The sequence below is a fragment of the Triturus cristatus genome, chromosome 1_1 (genome assembly GCF_964204655.1).
Source record: "Triturus cristatus chromosome 1_1, aTriCri1.1, whole genome shotgun sequence".
Taxonomy (NCBI): domain Eukaryota; kingdom Metazoa; phylum Chordata; class Amphibia; order Caudata; family Salamandridae; genus Triturus; species Triturus cristatus.
Window position 1 is genome coordinate 94,426,339 of NC_140579.1, and position 20,874 is coordinate 94,447,212.

At 47.3% G+C, this 20,874-nt stretch overlaps 1 protein-coding gene across 2 annotated transcripts in view; it reads right to left on the reverse strand.

The window, feature by feature from the left end:
- LOC146869597 (ethanolamine kinase 2-like) overlaps positions 1–20,874 on the reverse strand; it is a 166,308-nt gene that overhangs the window by 79,152 nt on the left and 66,282 nt on the right. For both annotated transcript variants that reach the window (XM_085607999.1, XM_085608080.1), the window contains 2 exons: positions 1,534–1,617; positions 1,137–1,297 (listed from right to left, as the gene is read on the reverse strand). In XM_085607999.1, the coding sequence (XP_085464125.1) occupies positions 1,137–1,297; positions 1,534–1,617 (245 nt within the window). The remainder of the gene's footprint in view (positions 1–1,136; positions 1,298–1,533; positions 1,618–20,874) is intronic.

The window sequence follows — 20,874 nt, forward strand, 5'->3', positions numbered from 1 at the left end:
AAGAACATCACTGTTCGATTCTAAAAGCATGTTTTTTAACCGCGACGCATATTGGATTGCATGGAGCACTATAGCACACATCTAAAATTCATTTGTCTTACTCTAACTAATATCGAAAACACACGCGTTTACTAGCACGTTTTATTATAATACACCCCGAGCCAGCTTCATTGATTCCCGTTCTGTATTCACTCAACAATGCACTTAGCTAACCTTCACGGACCTTTCTGATATTATGGACAACTGCATAATAGAAAGTCGGCTCACTACGTAACACGTCGGATTTATGCTGTCACCACGCATAGTACTTTATGACAATGCTCACAAATACCGATCGTTTTTAAACATTTTGTATTTCGTAACATCACAGTTATTGCATATAACCACGTACCTGTCCAGAATCATTTATTGAGTGCTACGCTTTTTGTTTACATTATAGAAACGTTTCCCCTGATGAAGGCATGTTATGTTAATGCCGAAATGCATTGGGACGCCGCATTGTAATAATGCTAAAAGAAAACTTGTGTGTGAATAAAACACCATGAAACATCAACCTATGTAGAACTTTTGATTACTTTATTGAAACCCAATTGAGGGGCATTGGAGCCCAGGGGACCCCACTCAGTTGAGTGGCGCAACCGACTTATTGTATCACATTACGCTCTGTAGTCAGAGAGCGATTCCCCGAGGACCCGATAACCATACAAACATTTAAACTTTCAAATAGCAGTGCGTCCAGCTAAATACCCCCAAATAATAACAAGGGCCTCCACATCTGTGGCAGAATCTCTGCACTCTGGGCGGAATCTCTGCATGGCGCACTGCAGAGTGCGTGCTGTGCTGAGAATTGCCCCGAGCGCAGAGATTTCACCACAAGGGGAGAGATTCCACCACGAATACGAAGACTACGCCGTCGTAACTTCACTACACCTTTGCCAGTTGGGCCCCAAATGCCTCATGGCAACTCCTGCCAACACCAGCATCAGACCAATAGCCGCACAGAAATAGAAAATCATATTACTTACAGACCAGATGGTGCAATAATGACTTCTAGCGCACCCCATATGGAGAACCCTGAGTTCTCCTCATGGCCACATTCAAGGCCTACATACCAAATGAACCGTGCTAGAACTTACCAAAGTAAAGTTATTGACTTGCATGTAGAGATCTTCCACTTCTTTTTCAGTCACCCCACTGGTGTCCTTTCGGAGTTTCTTGTAGGCCTTCAGGTAGTGTTTGAGCCACTGGAGCTGGGTCTCTCTGCTGGGCAACAGCCTATAATCCATTTCATTCACGCCTAGGAATAGAGTAAGTTATGAAAGTCACAAGGCAAAGCCAAAATGGATGAAGATGCACAACCATGCACAGAATGTCAATCTAAGTTCGTATCTAGCTGCCTGGCGAAGGAAGAGGGGGATCTGCAGTTTGCATTTGGGAAATCAGTCCTAAGTAATCAGACTGGTTCTTTTCAAGCTGTAGTTTATCTGTGAGTAAAGCAGAGCAGGTGGAAGAACATGGCCAATGTAAATTCACCTGCAAATTCATTGAAATGGTTGGAGATGTCAAATGCCTGATAATTGTATCCAGCGTATTCATAGTCGATAAACCGCACATGTCCTGTGGGAAGAAGCAAAGTGGAAGAGAGATTAGAAACAGGAACCACATTCATGTTTTTTTAAATTTACAAGAGTAGAGTGCCACCTTCTAATAACACAAAGGAAATGCACCCAATGTTTTTATGCTGAGCCCCTCTCCTTCCTTTGCATCAGTGCCAAGCTCTTTTAGCTTCAGGGATGCATTAGAGCCTTTGGGACTAGACTGCTACATTAGTGAGCACTGGCTCCACAAAAAAAGAGTGCAGGCCTGCGACGCAGACTGTTAGAAAGTGACACAGATTGATGTTGTATGTTGCAGGTGTATGCAGGTGTATGGATAATTCCAGGACAAGGTTCAATATTAACATTTTTGATTACATGTGGAAACTATTACAGTGCATACACATCAGTAATGTATTCATTCCATAAGCAATAAGACTAGAGGAGATAGTGAATAGCCAGCCTATTCCTTCAAATCCATACATGAAGTTAATTTCACAAGAAAAATTTCATTTTTAAGTCAAAATTTACTAAAGGCTAAATACCTCTTTAGAACATTCTGAAAGCTGATTGCTGCTATTTAGTAACATGCACATAACTTCATTTCATTTCATAGAGCTTTATTTCGGTTAAAAAACATAAAAGCACAAATATAATACAAAAACATATTAATAAAAATTCATAGATCATACTAAACCATAATACATTGGATAAAATAGTTAAAATATGCGGAAAAAAAATCAAGCAATGAAACAATCAATGACCAAAAAAAGAGACAATACATCTCTAAGTAAAACATCATAATACTACACATGATTTGCCTTAATTATTACATTTCTTGCATACCACATAGAGAGGAGGAATCTCGAGGTGGCAAAGACAAACACAGGGGTTGTATCATATTTTAGTAATCTAAAAACTTCCCTGTAATCCCTAAAACCTCTTAATTTACAAAGGGAAATGATCCATTTAATTCGTGGCCTGATATAAGAGGGACAAAAAAGCAAAACGTGCAAGTCGGTCTCCTCTACATGATCGCAACCAGGGCAGGGGCACCACCTAGAAGAGGAGGGCATCCATTTATTTGACAAAGCCCGCAGTGGTGAGGATCCGTGTCTGAATTGAAGATAAAGTTTTTTTGCTAGCGAGGGCTGGATGTCATCCAAGAATTTTTCAAAAACATAATAATCCTTCACCTCCAGGAATTTGAGAGACAACCTGCCCAAGCTGGAGTCCAGATCACGGAGATTCAGATGGTGCTGTTTAAGAATAACCCCCAGAGCCCTCTTGCTAATCAGAGGACAAGATGTTTCAGGCGAGGTCCACCAATCTTCCCTATGTATATCGTAGCAAAGTTGTTTAACATGTTTAAGCCACAAGATGTTACCCGATCCCCTAATAGACAGTAAATCGACTAACTCCTCCTTATAACTTAACAACTATGGAGTAGACCAAAGTCTTCTCCAGTAAAACAAAGGTCGATGTAAAATAGTCTCCTGGATAGGGAGCAATCCCAAATCCAGACTTAAGGGGATCAAAGGAGTACTCTCGGACAGCCAACACACTAACACACAACCCACTACCAATCCCCCAAAGATGCTTGATGGAAGTCACCCCAGACAAGCTGTGTGGGACAGTGGAACCAACACCACTGCCACACCCTGCAACCTCACACACTGGATCAGCAAATGATCCACCAAAGTTGCCACATTGACGGACTTTCCTGTGAAGCACAACAACAGTTAATCCAACTGTGACAAGGCCGACCTACTGGACTCATACAGGTGTGGCCGGACTCTTGTGCCAAGTTAGTGACACAATGAACCATCGTTTGCATTCAAAGCCTGTAAAACGGCACACACAGACACCACCATATCAGTAATCAAGGACAAAGAGAGATCCTTCTGATAGGGCCGAGGCACAAAAAATCAAGAAGCTCATCAGCATTGTGAGTGCACTGCCATTAGCTCCCAATCCACAAGACTGCCCCCCCCTTGCAAGGCAGAGGCAATCCCTTGCAACTTTCTAGCACTGCAGGCTCATGTACATACACGCAAGGCTTGGCACGCAGAGGCAGACAGCAATATTATCCGCGTGAACAAACCCCCTCAGGTTCTGGACTTCTATCTGCAGGAAATACAACACCTGGATCATGTGCAACATCCACTGGGGATCTCCATCAGGCCCCTTCCAACACAACATCTGTTACACATCATTCCCCATCCTTGGTGCCCCCGTCCAGCACGTCATGTATGTATCCTTTGAGTTAGGCACATTCCATGGTAGATGGAGGCATGCAGTGACCGAGGCCCTTCTTAGACAACGTAGGGCAGACCTGCAGGCTCGCAAGGAACATCACCGTGCTTGCCTACCCCAGAAATGTCGTCATGAAGACAGTCAACAAGCAACTGACAAAGTGAGTCAAACGCTAAGATCTCCAGGCAACCTGCACAAGAACATCTTCCACAGTGATCACTCCACTGCAACCGTCAGCATGGCCACCATCACCACCAAGTTTGCACCACTCTACAATGGTGAGGCCACCCCCCTTGAACTCTGAACAGCATTCTACACAATGTGCTACCACACTGTCAGCTCACACATCTCCAACACTGGTATCCAGAGTCTGGACCATAATGAAATCAAGTATCCGCTCACCAGCAAGTCCCGGGGAGTCTGCCTGGAGCCTTATGCATGTAGTACACTGTGGTCATCTGGACCATGCCCCAGGGGTCATCTCTCAGCATGTCAATCTTCAATGTGTCCATGACCCCCCTCTCCTCCATCACATACGCACACAACCTCATCATCATCTCGTATGCCATTGACAGCCAGCTGCTCATCACACTCACAAAAGACCATGCCATTTCCAGTTCCTAACTTAAAGGGGCCATGAGTTGTGTTACAAAATGGCTAAACATCAGCCAACTGAGGATGGACTTGGCCATGACTTGGGTATTGATCTGCGGATTGTCCACTTACAGCTGTGTCAACTCCTTGTGTCCCAATGACCGGGGCACTGCACCAGCACCCATTGGCAACCCACACAAGTTTGTGTTCACCATGGACTGGTTGCTCACAATTGCCATGCAATTGAACAGCATCTGTACCTCATGCTGCAACTTGATCCGCATGATGCACATGATCCACAGATAGATCCACTCCAAGGCAAGAGCTCCCGTCCACAAGGTCCCCGACACCAGCCAACTCAACTACAGCACCACCCTCTACAGAGCAAGAAGAGCAAAAATCCTGGCTGACTTGTCCACATCCCGGGTGCATCTGCACAGCTCATCTTCAAAATCACACGCCCCAAACACATCACCGTCCACCTGAGATAGCTGCAATGGCTCAATGTCTGCTGCAGGATGACCTTCAGAATCCTCACCCACACTCAGGAGGCAGGCCCCAACCCAAGACACAAATCCAACCTTTGACGTCTATAATCAAAAACCCCATTGTCCAACTCCGTGCATCCAAACTTGCCCAATCCCCCATTCTTCACATCCACAGGACTACAGCATGCAGCCCATAGATCTCCCACCTGGCCAAACCGACCAGGGACTCCCTCTCCGGGCCCCTCCACATAACCCATGACCTCTACGCCTTCATGATACTCTTCCACATTGTTCTATCTGCACAGGATTGCAACCCCACCCTCATTAGCTTGAGGACATCACGTTTGAGTGTTGAGCTCCATGTCTGTATTGGATGATACATTGAGACCCATGTGTGTCCTGTACCAGCCTATGATCCAAGGGTATGTATACCTGGCGTTAGTTCAACACTCAGGCATAGTTTTACATTTCCCCACACGTATGTTGTGGACTCATGCAAAATGACAGCAACATCAAATTCAAATTAATGTGTTTTACTGTAGGTCTGGGGTGTGATTTGTTGAAAGAAATAGCTGCTGTACAGGGATAATAGAATCCAAAGTTCACAGGGGGAGATGGTATGCTTGCCATTTGAAGTCATCATAGTCCAGACCACAGTCTTTGGCATCATTGGTCAGACTGTGACCAGCAAGTCCATGCTGCAGAGAATGTCAGTGAATGAGGGGATGCTGTTGCACATGAAGGCCAGGTGCCATGCCAGGTGACCTGGGAGATGTGGATGGCCCGCTGCCTCTCAGTGTCTTTTCCGCGGACGACTCACCTTCCTTGCGGGACCCTCAGATGCAGGCCTTGGCGATGCTCGGGACGCTCCGTCGGACGAATCGTCCTCCTCCTCCCTCCCTGTGGCTGGTGTTGTTCTTCGCCTGGTGGCACAGGGAGGGTTGCCCATGTTGTCGGCGATCCGACGGAGTGAACGGCTCATGTCGGTATGCACCGGCAGGAGCTCAGCCAGTCTTGCCTCCATCCGTCCTTGGTGTTCTTGTTGACTGGCGTGTTGCTCGGCCTGCTGGTTTTTGATATCTGTGAGGGTCTCCACTACCTGGCTGAGGACCCTGGTGTCACGCCGGTATGCGTCGATTATGTTGCAAACGTGTGACATACCGGTCCCTTTAGCTGGCTGGTCAGGTTCTCGCCTCCGCCTGCCTCCACTCCCACCACCCCTGCCCACACGAGCCTGGCCTGCCGTTGTGGGCACATCGGGTCTCCGGGACCCCTGAGGGATGGCAGTTGCTGTGTTGTCTGCCTCCTCCTGGGTGCCCGGCGAACCTGGTCCCTCCAGGTCAGACTGGCTCAGTTGTTCAGTGCGGGCAGGGCTCCTGGGTGTCTCCTGGGATGTGGCAGGAATGGCGGTGGTGGTTGGCACAGATGGTCCTGACGCAGGTGCTATAGGGGGTCGGACACTAGAGGGGCCAGGTTGATCGGGGTCATCCGCGGAGTCTTGAGAGGCGTCACTGCCGGTGGGATCCAGTTCCTCCCGCGCCTGGGACTGTGATTCTTCTCCCCCATTGTTGGGGGGAGATCCATCAGGGTACCCTGTGTGTGAGAGAAAGGCAATGTTAATGCTGTATCATGCGACATCCTTATTTCATACATATTCAAGTTGTCACAGTTCCTCCAGGTAGTTGTATGGTCCTAGCATTCTCCTGCATGTTCACTTGTGGATGGGTATGTTGCGGGGGCAAGATTGATATGTGCTCCTGACTCTTTGACCTGTTGGTTTTAGTCTTGGATTCTTCTGGGGCTATGTATTGGTCTTGTTGTGAGACATGTCCATTGTGAAACTGTGTCAATACTTTACCTGTCCCGGGGGTGTGTGGTTGTGTGAGGGGTGTGTGTGACAGGGCCTGCTGGTGGGTGTAGTGTGATTTGGCAGTGGGCTCACAGGTGATGTAGCTGTCTCCACATGGGGCATGCTGCAATGACAGTGAGTGTGAGTTCCTGTCCTAGCTATCTGAGCGCGCTGTGTTGGTGTTTGAGTTTGTAGTGGTCAGAGGAGGGCCTTGTGCTGCCTACAGCAGGGCCAAGGGTCATCTATCTTGTCAGTACTTTGCCAGGCCCTGTACATTGAGCATGGTGCATGGGTATGTACCTGTGCCATATGGGATGAGGCCAATGGTGTGTGATTGTGAGTTGAAGTTGCATTTTCAGAGGCCCACCCTCTCAGCATAGAAGACATCCATTGTTGTGTTGGTGGTTCATGTAGCATGGAACATGGCATGGCCTTGCTTTGTGAGTGTGGCATACACATGTTAGTGGCATGAGCGTTGTTTTTGAGTGTGGTTGTGTCCGGTGAGGGCTTGGGGGTAGTTGCGTGCAGTTTGTGTAGTTGGGGTGTGGCTGGCATTCCCCCCATGTTCCCTAAGTTGTTTGTGTACTCACCAGGCTCTGGAAGTCCTTGTAGTCTGTGTACTCCCACCGACGGGAGCAGGGCCATCACCTTCTCCTCCCAGGGATTGGAATGTACTGGTCTTTGGGGCAGCCCACCTCCTGTGATGTTACTCTGGGCGTAGGCTTCATTCATATTCGTCTTGACTGCCCTCCGCAGATCGTACCACCTGGCTTGGCATTCGTGCCTGGTCCTTATGATGGGTGCAACAGCATTCACCCTATCGACAATCCTCTGCCACAGGCGAGATTTTTCTGCTATGCTGGTCTGTCTGACCAATGTTCCAAAGAGCTGTGGCTCGACTCTGATGACTTCGTTGACAAGGATGTCCAGCTCCTCCCTTGTGAACTTTGGATTCTTGTCTGTGGGCATGGTGTGGGGTGAGGGTGTGGCTGGTTGTGGGGGTGTGTGAATGTGGGTGTGTGTGTGTGAATGTGAAGGTGTGTGTGTGAATGTGAAGAGGGGTTATGTGTGAAGGAGTTTGTGTGAAGGTGTATATGTAAAGGTGTATGGGTGCAGTTGTTGTGGTGTGCTCTGTCTGTAGTGAGTCTGTCACAAAGGCTCATGGTTAGTGTGTGTGGGCCCTTTTTATTGGTCCATTTGTGGGTGTGTCTGAGTTTGAAATGTTGGTGGGTGTGTTATAAGAGGTGGTTGTGAGTTTGGGCCTCTGTTTGCCTGTTTGCATGTGCCAGGTCAGTCATTTTGATGTTTTTTCTACTGTAGACGTGTTTTGTGGTGTTGTGCGAGTTGATTTGACCCTCCTTGTGCTGTTTTACAGTGTCCTGGTTCAGTTTGAGTCGTTTTCGCGTATGTAAGGTGCGTACATACGCGATGTTGTTGTACCGTGCTCGCATACGCGATGTTTTTGTAAGGTCCATACATACTCGATACTGGGGGACGGGGCTGGGGTACGGTGCGTACAAGTAGGGGGCTGGGGTACGGTGCGTCCAATTACGGGGTGGGGGTATGGGGCTGGGGTACGGTGCGTACAAGTAAGGGGCTGGGGGACGGTGCGTACAAGTACAGGACTGGGGGACGGTGCTGGGGTACAGTGCGTACAAGTACGGGGCTGGGGGACGGTACGTACAAGTACGGGGCTCGGGGACGGTGCTGGGGTACGGTGCGTACAAGTACGGGGCTGGAGTATGGTGCGTACAAGTAAGGGGCTGGGGGATGGTGTGTCCAAGTACGGGTCTGGGGTACGGTGCTGGGGTACGGTGCGTACAAGTACGGGGATGTGGTACGGTGCTGGGGTACGGTGCGTACAAGTAAGGGGCAGGGGTACGGTGCGTCCAAGTACGGGGCTGGCGTACGGTGCGTACAAGTAAGGGGCTGGGGGACGGTGCGTATAAGTAGGGTGCTGGGGTACGGTGCTGGGGTACGGTGCGTACAAGTACGGGCCTGGGGTACGGTGCTGGGGTATGGTGCCTACAAGTATGGGCCTGGGGTAGGGTGCGGACATGGGGGGTACGGTGCTGACATAGGGGGGGTACAGTGCTGACATACGGGCGGACATATGGGGGCAGAGGGGTGGGGGCTGTACGACTCGTATCCCAGGCACAGGTTACCCGGATACGGGTGGTACGGAGATCGCTACGGACGGGACTTTTTACATACGTTTGTGTATTGGGAATGGCGGTACGGATCGTACTTGTGCGCTTGGACTTCATTTTTATGAATTGTATGTAAAAATCTCCGGGGACGTGTCGGGGACTTTTCCCGATACGATTCGTATGTATTTTTCACGTACGAATCGTACTTCACCGGATGGACGGTCCTTGTACGATTCGTACATAAAAAAATACGGATACGAGTCGTACGGGGAAATATTTTACAGGGTCGGAATCGGCACCTTGGAGTGATATTTGGAGCTGCACCCACACACGCGGTCTGGGCTGCAGTGCACAGAGACCTTACAATGCCGCACACAGAGGAAAAAAATTAGAGGGAACATTGCTTACAACAATAATATAAATCAAAATATAAAAAATATATATTACAAATTAAAAATAAAAATTGTTAAATAAATTATACACTACATTAACTAAAACAGTAAATATTGGATAGCGTAGGGCTAAAAATTACTATTCCCACTCCAGAGAGTGTAAAAATAGGAAAAGTGTTGGATAGCGTAGGGGTAAAATACTATTCCAACTCCAGAGAGCGCAACAGCAGGGAAAGTGTTGGATAGCGTAGAGTTTAAAATTACTATTCCAACTCCAGAGAGTGCAAAAGTAGGGAAAGTGTTGGATAGTGTAAGGGTTAAAATTACTATTCCAACTCCAGAGAGTGCAACATCAGGGAATGTGTTGGATAGCGTAGGTGTAAAAACTACTATTCCAACTCAGGAGAGTGCAACAGTAGGGAAAGTGTTGGATAGCGTAGGGGTAAAAATTACTATTCCAACTCCAGAGAGTGCAACAGTAGGGAAAGAGTTGGATAGCGTAGAGGTTAAAATTACTATTCTAACTCCAGAGAGTGCAACATTAGGGAAAGTGTTGGATAGTGTAGGGGTTAAAATTACTATTTCAACTCCAGAGAGTGCAACATTAGGGAAAGTGTTGGATAGCGTAGGTGTAAAAATTACTATTCCAATTCCAGAGAGTGCAACAGTAGGAAAAGTGTTGGATAGCGTAGAGGTTAGTATAACTATTCCAACACCAGAGAGTACAACAGTAGGGAAAGTGTTGGATAGCATAGGGGTTAAAATTACTATTCCAACTCCAGAGAGTGCAACAGTAGGGAAAGTGTTGGATAGCGTAGAGGTTCAAATTACTATTCCAACTCCAGAAAATGCAACAGTAGGGAAAGTGTTGGATAGCGTAGGGGTAAAAATTACTATTCCAACTCCAGAGAGTGCAACAGTAGGAAAAGTGTTGGATAGCGTAGAGGTTAAAATTACTATTCCAACTCCAGAGAGTGCAACAGTAGGGAAAGTGTTGGATAGCTTAGGGGTTCAAATTACTATTCCAACTCCAGAGAGTGCAACAGTAGGGAAAGTGTTGGCTAGCGTAGGGGTAAAAATTACTATTCCAACTCCAGAGAGTGCAACAGTAGGGAAAGTGTTGGATAGCGTAGGGATAAAAATAACTTACTAATAATTACAATTTAAAAAAAAAATAATAATAATAATGTAATTATTAAATAACAATAAATTAATTAACAATACCAATTAATAAGTACTTAAAATAATTACCAATTAATAATTAATTAACAATTAAATTGATGATAACTACAATTAAATAATAATTATTAACAATTAATTACCAAATAATAATAAAATAAAAAATAATTAATTTGCAATACCAAAAAACAATAATTATTAAAAAATATTTAGCAACTAATAATTAATTAACAATAAATTATTGAAAAATACCAATACATATTAATTCATGATAAAATTAATTACCAAGTATTAATTAAAAAACAAATTAATTTCCAAAACATAAAAATATAAATTAAAATGTTATTACCAATTAATAATTAATTAAGAATAAATTAATTATCAATACTCAACAATAAAATAATTACTTAATTACAAATAAATTACTTCCCACCCTATTGCCCTATAAACTCACAACACACTTCAATAATAAACTAATACACTTAAAATAATTACCAATTAATCAATTAATAAAAATTAATTACAAAAATAATAAAAATGAATTACCAATTAATAATTACTTAACATAAATTAAATATCAATACCAATAAATAAAAATAAATAATTACTTAATTACAATTACATTACTTCCCACCCTATTGCCCTATAAACTCAAAACACACTTCAATAATAAATTAATACACTTAATATAATTACCAATTAATACATTAATAACAATTAATTACCAATGAATAAAAATTACCAATTAATAATTATTTAACATAAAATTAATTATCAATACCAATAAATAAAAATAAATAATTACTTAATTACAATTAAATTACTTCCCACCCTATTCCCCTATAAACCCGCAACCTGCTACAAAACTAAAACGCAAATTTCCTTGAAAATAATTACTAATTCCTACATTTTTTTAAATTAATTTAATATAATTAAATTACTTCCCACCCAATTCCCCTATAAACCCACAACCCGCTACGGTACTAAAACGCATAATTTACTTTAAAAAAAAAAAAAAACTACTTCTAAACATTTTATACAATTATTCTAAAACTAGTACAATAATTAACAAAAAATATAAACACAAACATATAAAATACATAATAAAATACATAACACTAATATAAATATCGATATTAGTAACATCGATATTTTTGCTATCAATATTACTAACTTCGAAATTAACAAAAACAATATTTCTTACCTTCAGGTCGATATTCTGGTCGTCGATATTCTTGACTTCGATATTGTGTCCCTATGATATTTCAAACTCAATATTATTGTAGCTCGGAATTAAAAACTCGATATTTAGACTGTTTACCGTTCCCACGCAACTCCCATGGAATTTGACACATTCCCAGATTCACAAGGTTTTGTGAACCTGGGAATGCGTCAGATTCTATCACCACCCCAGGGGAGGAGTTGAAGTGACGCAATGCAGAGAAATACCTTTATTTCTCCACTTTTTTTGCTCTTTCTTGTTTTTGTGCAGGAAGGTATTCCTTCCTGCACAATAACAATCCTCCCTGCATCGCAGGTGCCCTTGCACCATGGTGAAGGGTGCCTGCCTTGGAGCCGGGCAGTCAATTGTGCCCCAGTGCATGGGTAAGAACAGGGATGCATCGTATTGCTGTAAATATGACGCATCCCTGCACTTTTCTAATGACGCAGCTCGACGCAGCAAGATGGCTTGCATTGCCACGCTGCATCATTTTCTAGTAATTATGCCCCTAAGACTGTGTGAATGTGGTAAAATTGCAGAGGGTGGAAGGGGATCGTGTTGCTCTTTCAAGAGAGTGAAAATGGTTAACCTGACCAAGTGGTGAAGAATCCTCACAAGTGTGTAGTGTGCATTTTGGTGGTTGAGTTAGAACTCATGGCGGATTCTGGTTGCCCCTGGACCATAATTACCAGACAATCTATTTAAACAAAGTTTGGTGGTAAACTGGATATTAAGCATTTACAGCCTTCTGACATAACCGCTGAAAGCTTTGACAGTTCTACCATTAACATGGATGTTTATGTGAGTGCAGATTTTAATTTCAAGAGTAGGTACGCCCAAGTTAAGCTATATTTGTCAGTAAAAGGAGTGAATAGAATAGTGAATAGGATGCAAATATCTTAGTTGATTGTCACTCATTGCCCATCATCAATGAGGTGGTATCGATGATAGAGGGTGCCAATGTTTTCTCTACTTTAGATTTGAGGTTTGCACACCATCAGATCCAGCTTGCAGAGGACTCTAAGCAATCGATGCCATTCAGCACACCGCAAGAGTTACACCAATTTAACAGAATGTCTTTTGGTTTGGCCACTGTGACCTCTGTATTTCAGACGGCAATGTTTTATTTGTTTAGAGACATTGATAGTTATGTAAAATGCTTCCAAGGTGACATTTTGATATTTCTGAGGAAGAGAAGGAACATTTGCAACACATTTATGAGGTTTGCAGTAGATTGGAAGAACATGGTTTGACACTGAAAGGTTCTAAATGCAAAATGTTTAGAAAATCTATAGAGTACCTTGGTCATACCTTGCCTGGCGATGGGGTGGTGCCCAAGAAATCCAATGTTGATGCAATTGTAGCAGCACCAGCTCCCACAAACAAGGAACAACTGTTGTCTTTTGCTGGTATGTGTGAATATTACAGCAAATGTATCAAGGATTTTGCCATAAAGATGGAGCAGTTGAGAGAACTATTGAAGCAGAATGTTGAATTTGTGTGGTCCGTGAGACAGCACTTGGCTTTCGAGAGTATAAAGCAAGACATTGTGGGAGCCCCCCGTTAAAACCTTTTTGCATGGGGAAAGAATGCGTAATCACAGCAGACACCAGTATGTATGGCATAGATGGAGTGTTGTCCCAGAGGAGTGGGAAGGAGGAATGAAACATTGCGTTTGCATCTGGCACTTTAAATGAAACAGAAAGAAGGTATGCTGTGATTGAGAGAGAGCTGATAGCCTGTGTCTGGGCGATAGAATATTTCAGGAATTATGTGTGAGGAAACAAGTTCATCCTGAGGACAGATCACAATCCGTTGGTTAACATATTGTCACCTGGGGGAGGATGAAACTCGACCGCACACATTACGAGATTTACCTCAAGATTGCCGGGGCATACTTTCAAAACAGAGTATGCTCCAGGGTAGAGAAATGTCACCGCTGATTTCCTATTGCGGTTACTGTGTCTGCAGTCTGATGGAGAATGGTGGGAGAATGTGAGATGATTGCCACGAGCCATGACATAGTGTCACAGGAGTTTGAGGGAATTTCAGAAGAATACTGGAAGGAGAGTAAATTGAAGGTTGAATTATGGCAGGCCGCCACGAAGCATGTGTTGAAGAGTTGGCCTAAACAAAGGGAGGTCAAACCAGAATTGTTTTCTTTGCTCAAGGTGGCAGATGAGTTGGGATTTGAAGGTGGCTGCTGTTCAAGGAAAGGAAAAGCATCCCTCTGAAAGATGTGCAAGATATAATTTTTAAACTGGCTCACAAAGAACATCCTTCAAAGACTGCAATGAAAAGTTTAGTGAACACAGATTTTTGGTGGCGTGGAATGGATAGAATGGGAGATAGAACAGTCAGAGAATGTGAAATGTTTGCCAGTAGTGAGAAAATGTTGAAAGTCAGTACAGCACTGCTTAAGCCAGTTCAATGGCCCGAGTTTCTGTGGGAAAGGGTTGCTTTTGATATACACGGTTTGGCTTGGTATTGATTAACTATCATTTTAAGTGGCCAGAGGTGAAATTAGCTCTTCTGTACTGGTTACCGACAACAGGGTTCAGTTGAGATCTCGAGAGATGGAGTCTTTTCTTAAGCATTGTAACATCAAGCATGTGACTACGGTATCATATGAACCTCATGAAAATGTTCAAGTTGAGAGATTCAATTGAGTATTGAAGGCTTATGTTGTAGAGGCACATAAAGGTGGAGATAAGAAAAATGCATTGAGAGAAAAACTTTAATTGTATCGCATAACTCTGCATACTGTCACAGAACTCAGTCCTTTCAAGCTGCTCAAGGGCAGGAATCTGGTTTCCAGTTTGTGTCCATGGTGGTCCAAAATAAAGTGTGGGGAAGTTGAAGAGAAGTGCAATGTGAAGGAGGTAGCGGTGAGGATGAAAAGAAAACAAAATAAGACTCAAGAATGCTATAATGAGGAATGGAATTAGAAACCTCATGAGATCAAGCCTGGAGATTGGGTTAGAATTCTGATGGAGGGAATTTTATTAAAAAAGGGCTTATCTGGATGGTAAAGCCATGAAAGTAGTGAAGGTATTTACTAATAGTGCTGTCACTCAAGACGGAAAGGTATGGAATGTGAAGGAAGTGGCAAAGTATACAGGAAAAACTGCGTGCTTGTAATGAGGTGGCTGATGAGGGGGGGGCGTGGCTAGCAAGCCAACATGGCGGACGCAACTGGCTAGTGCTCCGCAATGCATCCCTCTATTCTCCTGTCTGAGATCCGACATCCAAGCCATCCACGCCAATGAAATTACGGAGCGGCACGGCATTAACCTGCTGCCCCCGCTAATGCCTCTCGCTCCCACCGCAAAAGAGTGAAACCGCGGAATCCCTGGGTGGTGACCTGCGGCCTAGTCGCTGAAGGACCCTGAAGCGAAACCGAGGCCTAGTTGCTATGGGCTGACCGTTGAGACTGCCGCAACTTCTGTGGTGGCGCCGCGGGCTTCCGGACGGCGCCTGCGGGGGGGCCCCCCCTGCCCTGCTGGCAGGCTCTTACAAATACTCGACATCACCTCGGTGAGTCTCCATCCCGTCACTCACATACTGAGCCCTGTGACCTGTCCCAACGCCCACGACTCAGCTCCGGTCGGTCCTCGCCAGAGAAGGCCCAAAACCTGCCCTGCAGTCAACTGCCACAGACGCTGCTCCAGTGCACGGGACTGCTGGGGCAAGGGGCAAGGCGATGCTGCATTTCAGATCCAACTCCGGAGGAACCTGCCTGCTGCGAGCAGCCGCACCGTGCAGAAACGATATTCAAGTCCATGCGGGGAGACGTGTGGCCCGCCTCCTCCTCTCTGAGCCTGCGGACAGTAAATCACCTGCCCTGGACCAATGCAGCGGTGGCGCCAGCGGGCGGTAAGGCGCCGCATCTCGCCCACAGGACTGCCTGCTGTGATGCCCGAGCGGGCCACGGAGACTCGTGACCCGCCCCATCGGAGTGGTTTTGGTTGCCGCGGAACAAAGTACCTTGAAGTGCCGGAGCCGCGTGGCAACTGCTGTGGTAGGTGTCTATTCCTAGACGGCCTACCCGTGTAGTGAGATGGAAGCCTGATCCTTGGTGTTGCTTCTGGAGACCTCCTACTACAGCCAACCAGAAACACGCTACTGCAGATGGCCAGCCTCGATAACAGGTGCGCCGCTCACTGACATCTGCTCCCCGTTGCATGACCCTGGGCCCTGGGCCCTCAGCCTGCTCGCACCACCCTCCTTCACAAGGCTGAGCTTAGAGACTGAGCCTGATGGATCTGACAGCGTGACGAGGCACGAACCTGTCCTGGACAACACTAACGGCAGCCTTCTGCCACGGACTGCCTAGAGCAACCTGTTGCCAATATAGCCGACGACCGCACTTTCACAGCAGGTACACCGCTTGGCGCCCTCCTCGCCCCTGCTGTGCGTGCGCTCCTCCTGGGCCTTCGATCCCCCCCGCCACCCTCTGCGCTGAGAGTCCCTGGCAAAGCCTATTGAAGCAGTGCCCACTTGAACCCAGCACGGAGCGTATGGGCGATAGCCGGACAAGCCGGGAAATCTGACGGACACTCCAGCAATCACGCACCTTGTGTCCCGCCTAGCGGCGCCACCCAACTGGCAGCCCAAGACTACCCCTGCCACACCCTGCGTGATCTCTCTGCCTACCACCTCTGAAGGACCACGACTACTGGGGCCGCACAGCACCGGAGAAGCAGCGGGTGGGGAGCCCATGGCCCAACCTTGAAACAGGAGTGGAACATGCAGAAGTCGACACTAGGCCTGTGGAGGCACGTTCCCGTAGTGACTGGGGCCACGGCGGGAACTGGGGAAATTCCAGTGACTGGCAACATGGAGTAATCTCCGCGGAGGGTGATACACCTGAGGGGCCTATCTAGCGGGCAGCCGCTGCGGCAAACTAGCGCAATAGATCTGCCGAGCCCCTGCAAACTCAGGACGGACACCTCTGGTTTCACGAGGGACAGAGAGGTGGCAATCAGACAACGTGATCGCTGTGGACAACACGCATGAGACACTAACTGTGATCCAAGTACTATATCGAACAGAAGGGAGGCATCCCCCTGAGAGACATCTGGGAATAGAGGAAGCCCTAGTGGCTGGCATGGTCTGCGACAGAGATGAGAACACTGAGACAGGCGCACTGCAACCGACGCTGCAGACAGCGGAACTGACTGCCCACCCTAGGGCTGTGGCTATACCTGAGACAATCCAAGGAGCGAACTGGCCCCTGGTGACCTGCAACGTGGAGTCTCCTGTGAGGACACCCAACAGATACGAGTGGAACTGTCCTGAGACCTGTGGATGCTAACTAGAGATGGCCAGACACAACGCGCAGGCACGGAGACGAGCCGCGGACTACTCGCCCCTTTGAAGAGGAAATACGTCATTTGGAAGACACCGAGACCACACAGTGAGGTGGATCCGGACGCCCACGGCGATGCCAGTGACAAACACTCCTAAGTAAACCTCCCACACGTGCAGCAAGCGATATCGGCCCAAGAGCCGGGCAGCAACATCAAGAGAGACACCACACCGCAATCGCCCAGAACAGGTGAATGCCTACTGCGCAGCAACTAGTAATGAGCCGGCTGCGCACAACCACGCAACAAGGCATCACACACGCCAGTAACCCAGAGACACCGCGCGCAGGAGGGGAAGTGGTCGGAGATCCACTGAATGCGTCGCTTGCAGTTAAGGTTGACTCAGTGTTGGGAGCAGTCGAAAAAATAGGGGCCACACTAGAATAGACAAAGTCCCTCGAATCCAAGATTGATAAGGTCACATCGGACTTCACCCTGCTACGTGCTGACCACCATAAACTATCCGAACAGGTTCACCAACAAGACCAGTCACAGACGGAGCTGAAGCCCATCACTCAAAGCCACACAGCGGCACTACAGGACATCCTAGACTGCATGCATGCGCTAGAGGACAAGATCGAAGACGCGCAAGGGCACTCCCGCCGCAATAATGTTTGCGTCGTGGGGCTCCTGGAGAGAGAAGAAGGCCGCAATCCTGAGCAATTTACTGAACGTTGGCTCCAAGACATACCTCCCCTTGGAACACTGTCAGCACACTTTATAGTTGAACGAGCCCATCGGGTGCCGGCTCACAGACCACCGCCAGGGCCAGGCCACACCCGTTCCTATTCAAGTTACTAAACTACCGAGACAGAGATGCCGTCCTACGCGAAACTTGGAAAATTAAAGATCTTAAAGTAGGCGGCAGTTTAGTCATGGTGTTTCCAGATTACACGGCACAAGTACAGTGACGCAGGAGTACCTATACAGCTGTGAAACAAAGGCTCAGCGAGCTGGTAATCACGGCGTGGTCCGCTTCTTTGAGTCGCCCGAAGAGGTATGGGACTGGCTGGAGGAGTCGGGCGATGGGCTGGACCTCGGCCCTTGAACGCGGAATCCACCAGAGCTGCAGGCCGGCGGATAAGACGACGAGGGAGGCTTGGGAGGATCAAACGCACGAAATCAACAACAACGGCACCGAGTCCAGGACAGAGCAAAAGGGAGAGACAAGGGGTCCTTGAGGTTGTCGCGGTGCTCGCCACCACGATGTACCGGGAGAGCCAAGAGGCGCCATCCTCCGAAACAGCGACACTTAATGGCTCTTCGACCCCCATGCCAGATGACCTAGATGACGCACGTATGCCGGCAGTCAGTCCACAGACTGCTGATGACATCATTTGAGAGGTCACAGATGCCAGGCACAGAATCGAAGATTTCCACGCAAGTAGAGACTCACTTAAATTGTTATCAGAGACGATGTCCGTCAGTTGTTGCTGAGCACGCTATAGCTATTTTAGATGTAGACGAGCACATTAACGATGTAACACCCACGTGCAGGCGTATTACGCAGCCGTGAAGGCATGATTCCTGGAGCAATAGCCTGGTAGACGGGTGGTAACACTAGATGCAGACATAACAGCGCTTGCCAACATGACAGAGATGGGAAGCCACTTAAGTGGGATACAAATCCACCGATCCCGAATACTGGGTTGCTGTCCTCACACACCTAGGTGGGCTGACACCTTCTAATAAGTCCCACGCTTGACAGACACACGACATGCACTGACGCGTTCACGCCGAACCCGTGCCAAACATCCAGTCATGGGGCAGTTCATGGGGGGCCCCATTTACATAGGACAGTGCAAGGGTCGGATAAAAACACCCCCTCCAGGGACATATTCGGGCCTTATGGCACACAGGCAGAGACACCACACGACACGCACATCAACTTGGATAGCGGGTGGCAAAATGAGAACATAAAGGGAACAACTGTAAAATAGTCCAGCACAAGGCACACATACCCCTACCAGACGTTACAATGGATTAGTTTCTGTCACTGTTGGACAAAGTTTGGACGGACATCTCCGAAGAGTTTGCCCCATATAGTTACACAAGTTAATGTTTCAATCGAAGTTGTAAGTATGTAAGTCTCCTCCCGCACCGCACACCCCAAGGCATGCTGCCCGTTTCGCTTGATTCCCCCCAACGGACATAACCGCCAGACATGATGCACACTAATATACTCACATGGAATATACGAGGCATGCACATTCCTGCGTGTCGATACTCGATTTTCGCTTACCTACAGCGCTATTCGGTCGGGTAGCTCTGCTGCAAGAGACACACATGATGCGCACAGAGCTGGACAAACTGCGCAGAAGATGGAGAAGCCAGGTTTTTGGTACGACACACTCGGCGCACACTGATATGAGTAAGGGCAGGGGTCCCGTTTGTGCAAGAGGAACACTTCACAGATGCCGAAGGCCGATACACATTTGTCAGAGGACCCCTCAATGGTCCGCCACTGGTATTGGGTTCCATTTACGCACCCAACGTAGACCAAGCATCTTTCCTGGTGAGCCTCTAAGAGAAGCTAGCTTCATGGGCTGGACTCCCCTGGTTGATAGGGGGAGACTTTAATTCGGTGCTCAATGTGGATCTCGATAGGTCATTTCCGCCTCTACAAAAAAACACAAGCCACATCCAATGCCCAGACACTCACGAACTGGCTCAAGCACTGGGCACTAGTAGACCTCTAGCGCATCATCAACCCGGTTGCGAAAACCTACTCGTACTACTCGGCGGTCCAAGGGTTACATGTACGCCTCGACAGGATCGTAGGCTCATCCTCATTGCTCCCGCTAATCAAGAGGGCAGACTACTTAGGTCGGACCCACTCCAATCATAACCCGCTAGGGATGCAACTTGGATGGGAGGCAAGCCGACCCCCAATACCGACATGGCGCCTACAGACTGGCGCGCTGGAAGACCCAGAGTTTCGCTCATCACTAGAAACGGCAACGCACACATATTTTGAGCTGAATGAGGGCACAGCGAGCAGCGTAGCAATAAAATGGGAAGCCTTTAAGACGGCGATTAGGGGCACTGTTTGGGAGCCACATGGAATATTCGCAAACACCTATCCACCTCCCTTACGAAAATAGAATCCCAGCTGCTGCGTCAGGAACAAGAGGGCGTAGGATGCGGTAAGGACCCGCGACACTTAGAACAGTTGCGAGCTGAACATGCTGAACTACTAGAGCGCCTGAAATGTCACAATTATGCAGCGCCTACGGCCCGCGCGCATGCCTCGGCGGATCGAGCTGGCCGGCTCCTCGCCTGGCTGATCAAACAAGAACACACCCATGCTCCCATCGGCGCCATATGCGCAGACACAGGGCAGATGTTCTACACCCAACATGAAATACACCAAGCACTGACGCAGCTCTACACGAGCTCGTGAGCGGGGAGATAGACAGAGGTTGGAGGAATTTCTTCATGCTGCGATTAGCATGAACCCCCTCCGCCAAAAATGGGAGACAGACCTGGGATGCTCACTTACCGACAAAGAGTGGGCACAGATGTTAAAAAGCCCAACACGCATACCCAGAAACATGCGATTCAGATAAATACAACTATACATAATACACAGGGCCTACCTCACACCCGCCAACATCAACAGATATTTTAATAGAGCAGATGCAGTGTGCCCCAGATGTAATGAGGTGGGAGCCAGCATGATACACATGCTGCTACTCAAGTTCCGGAGAACAGTGGCCACTAAAGTGACTTCCAGGTTTTTAGTCTTAGGAATAGTAGTGGCTAAGAGACTACTAATGA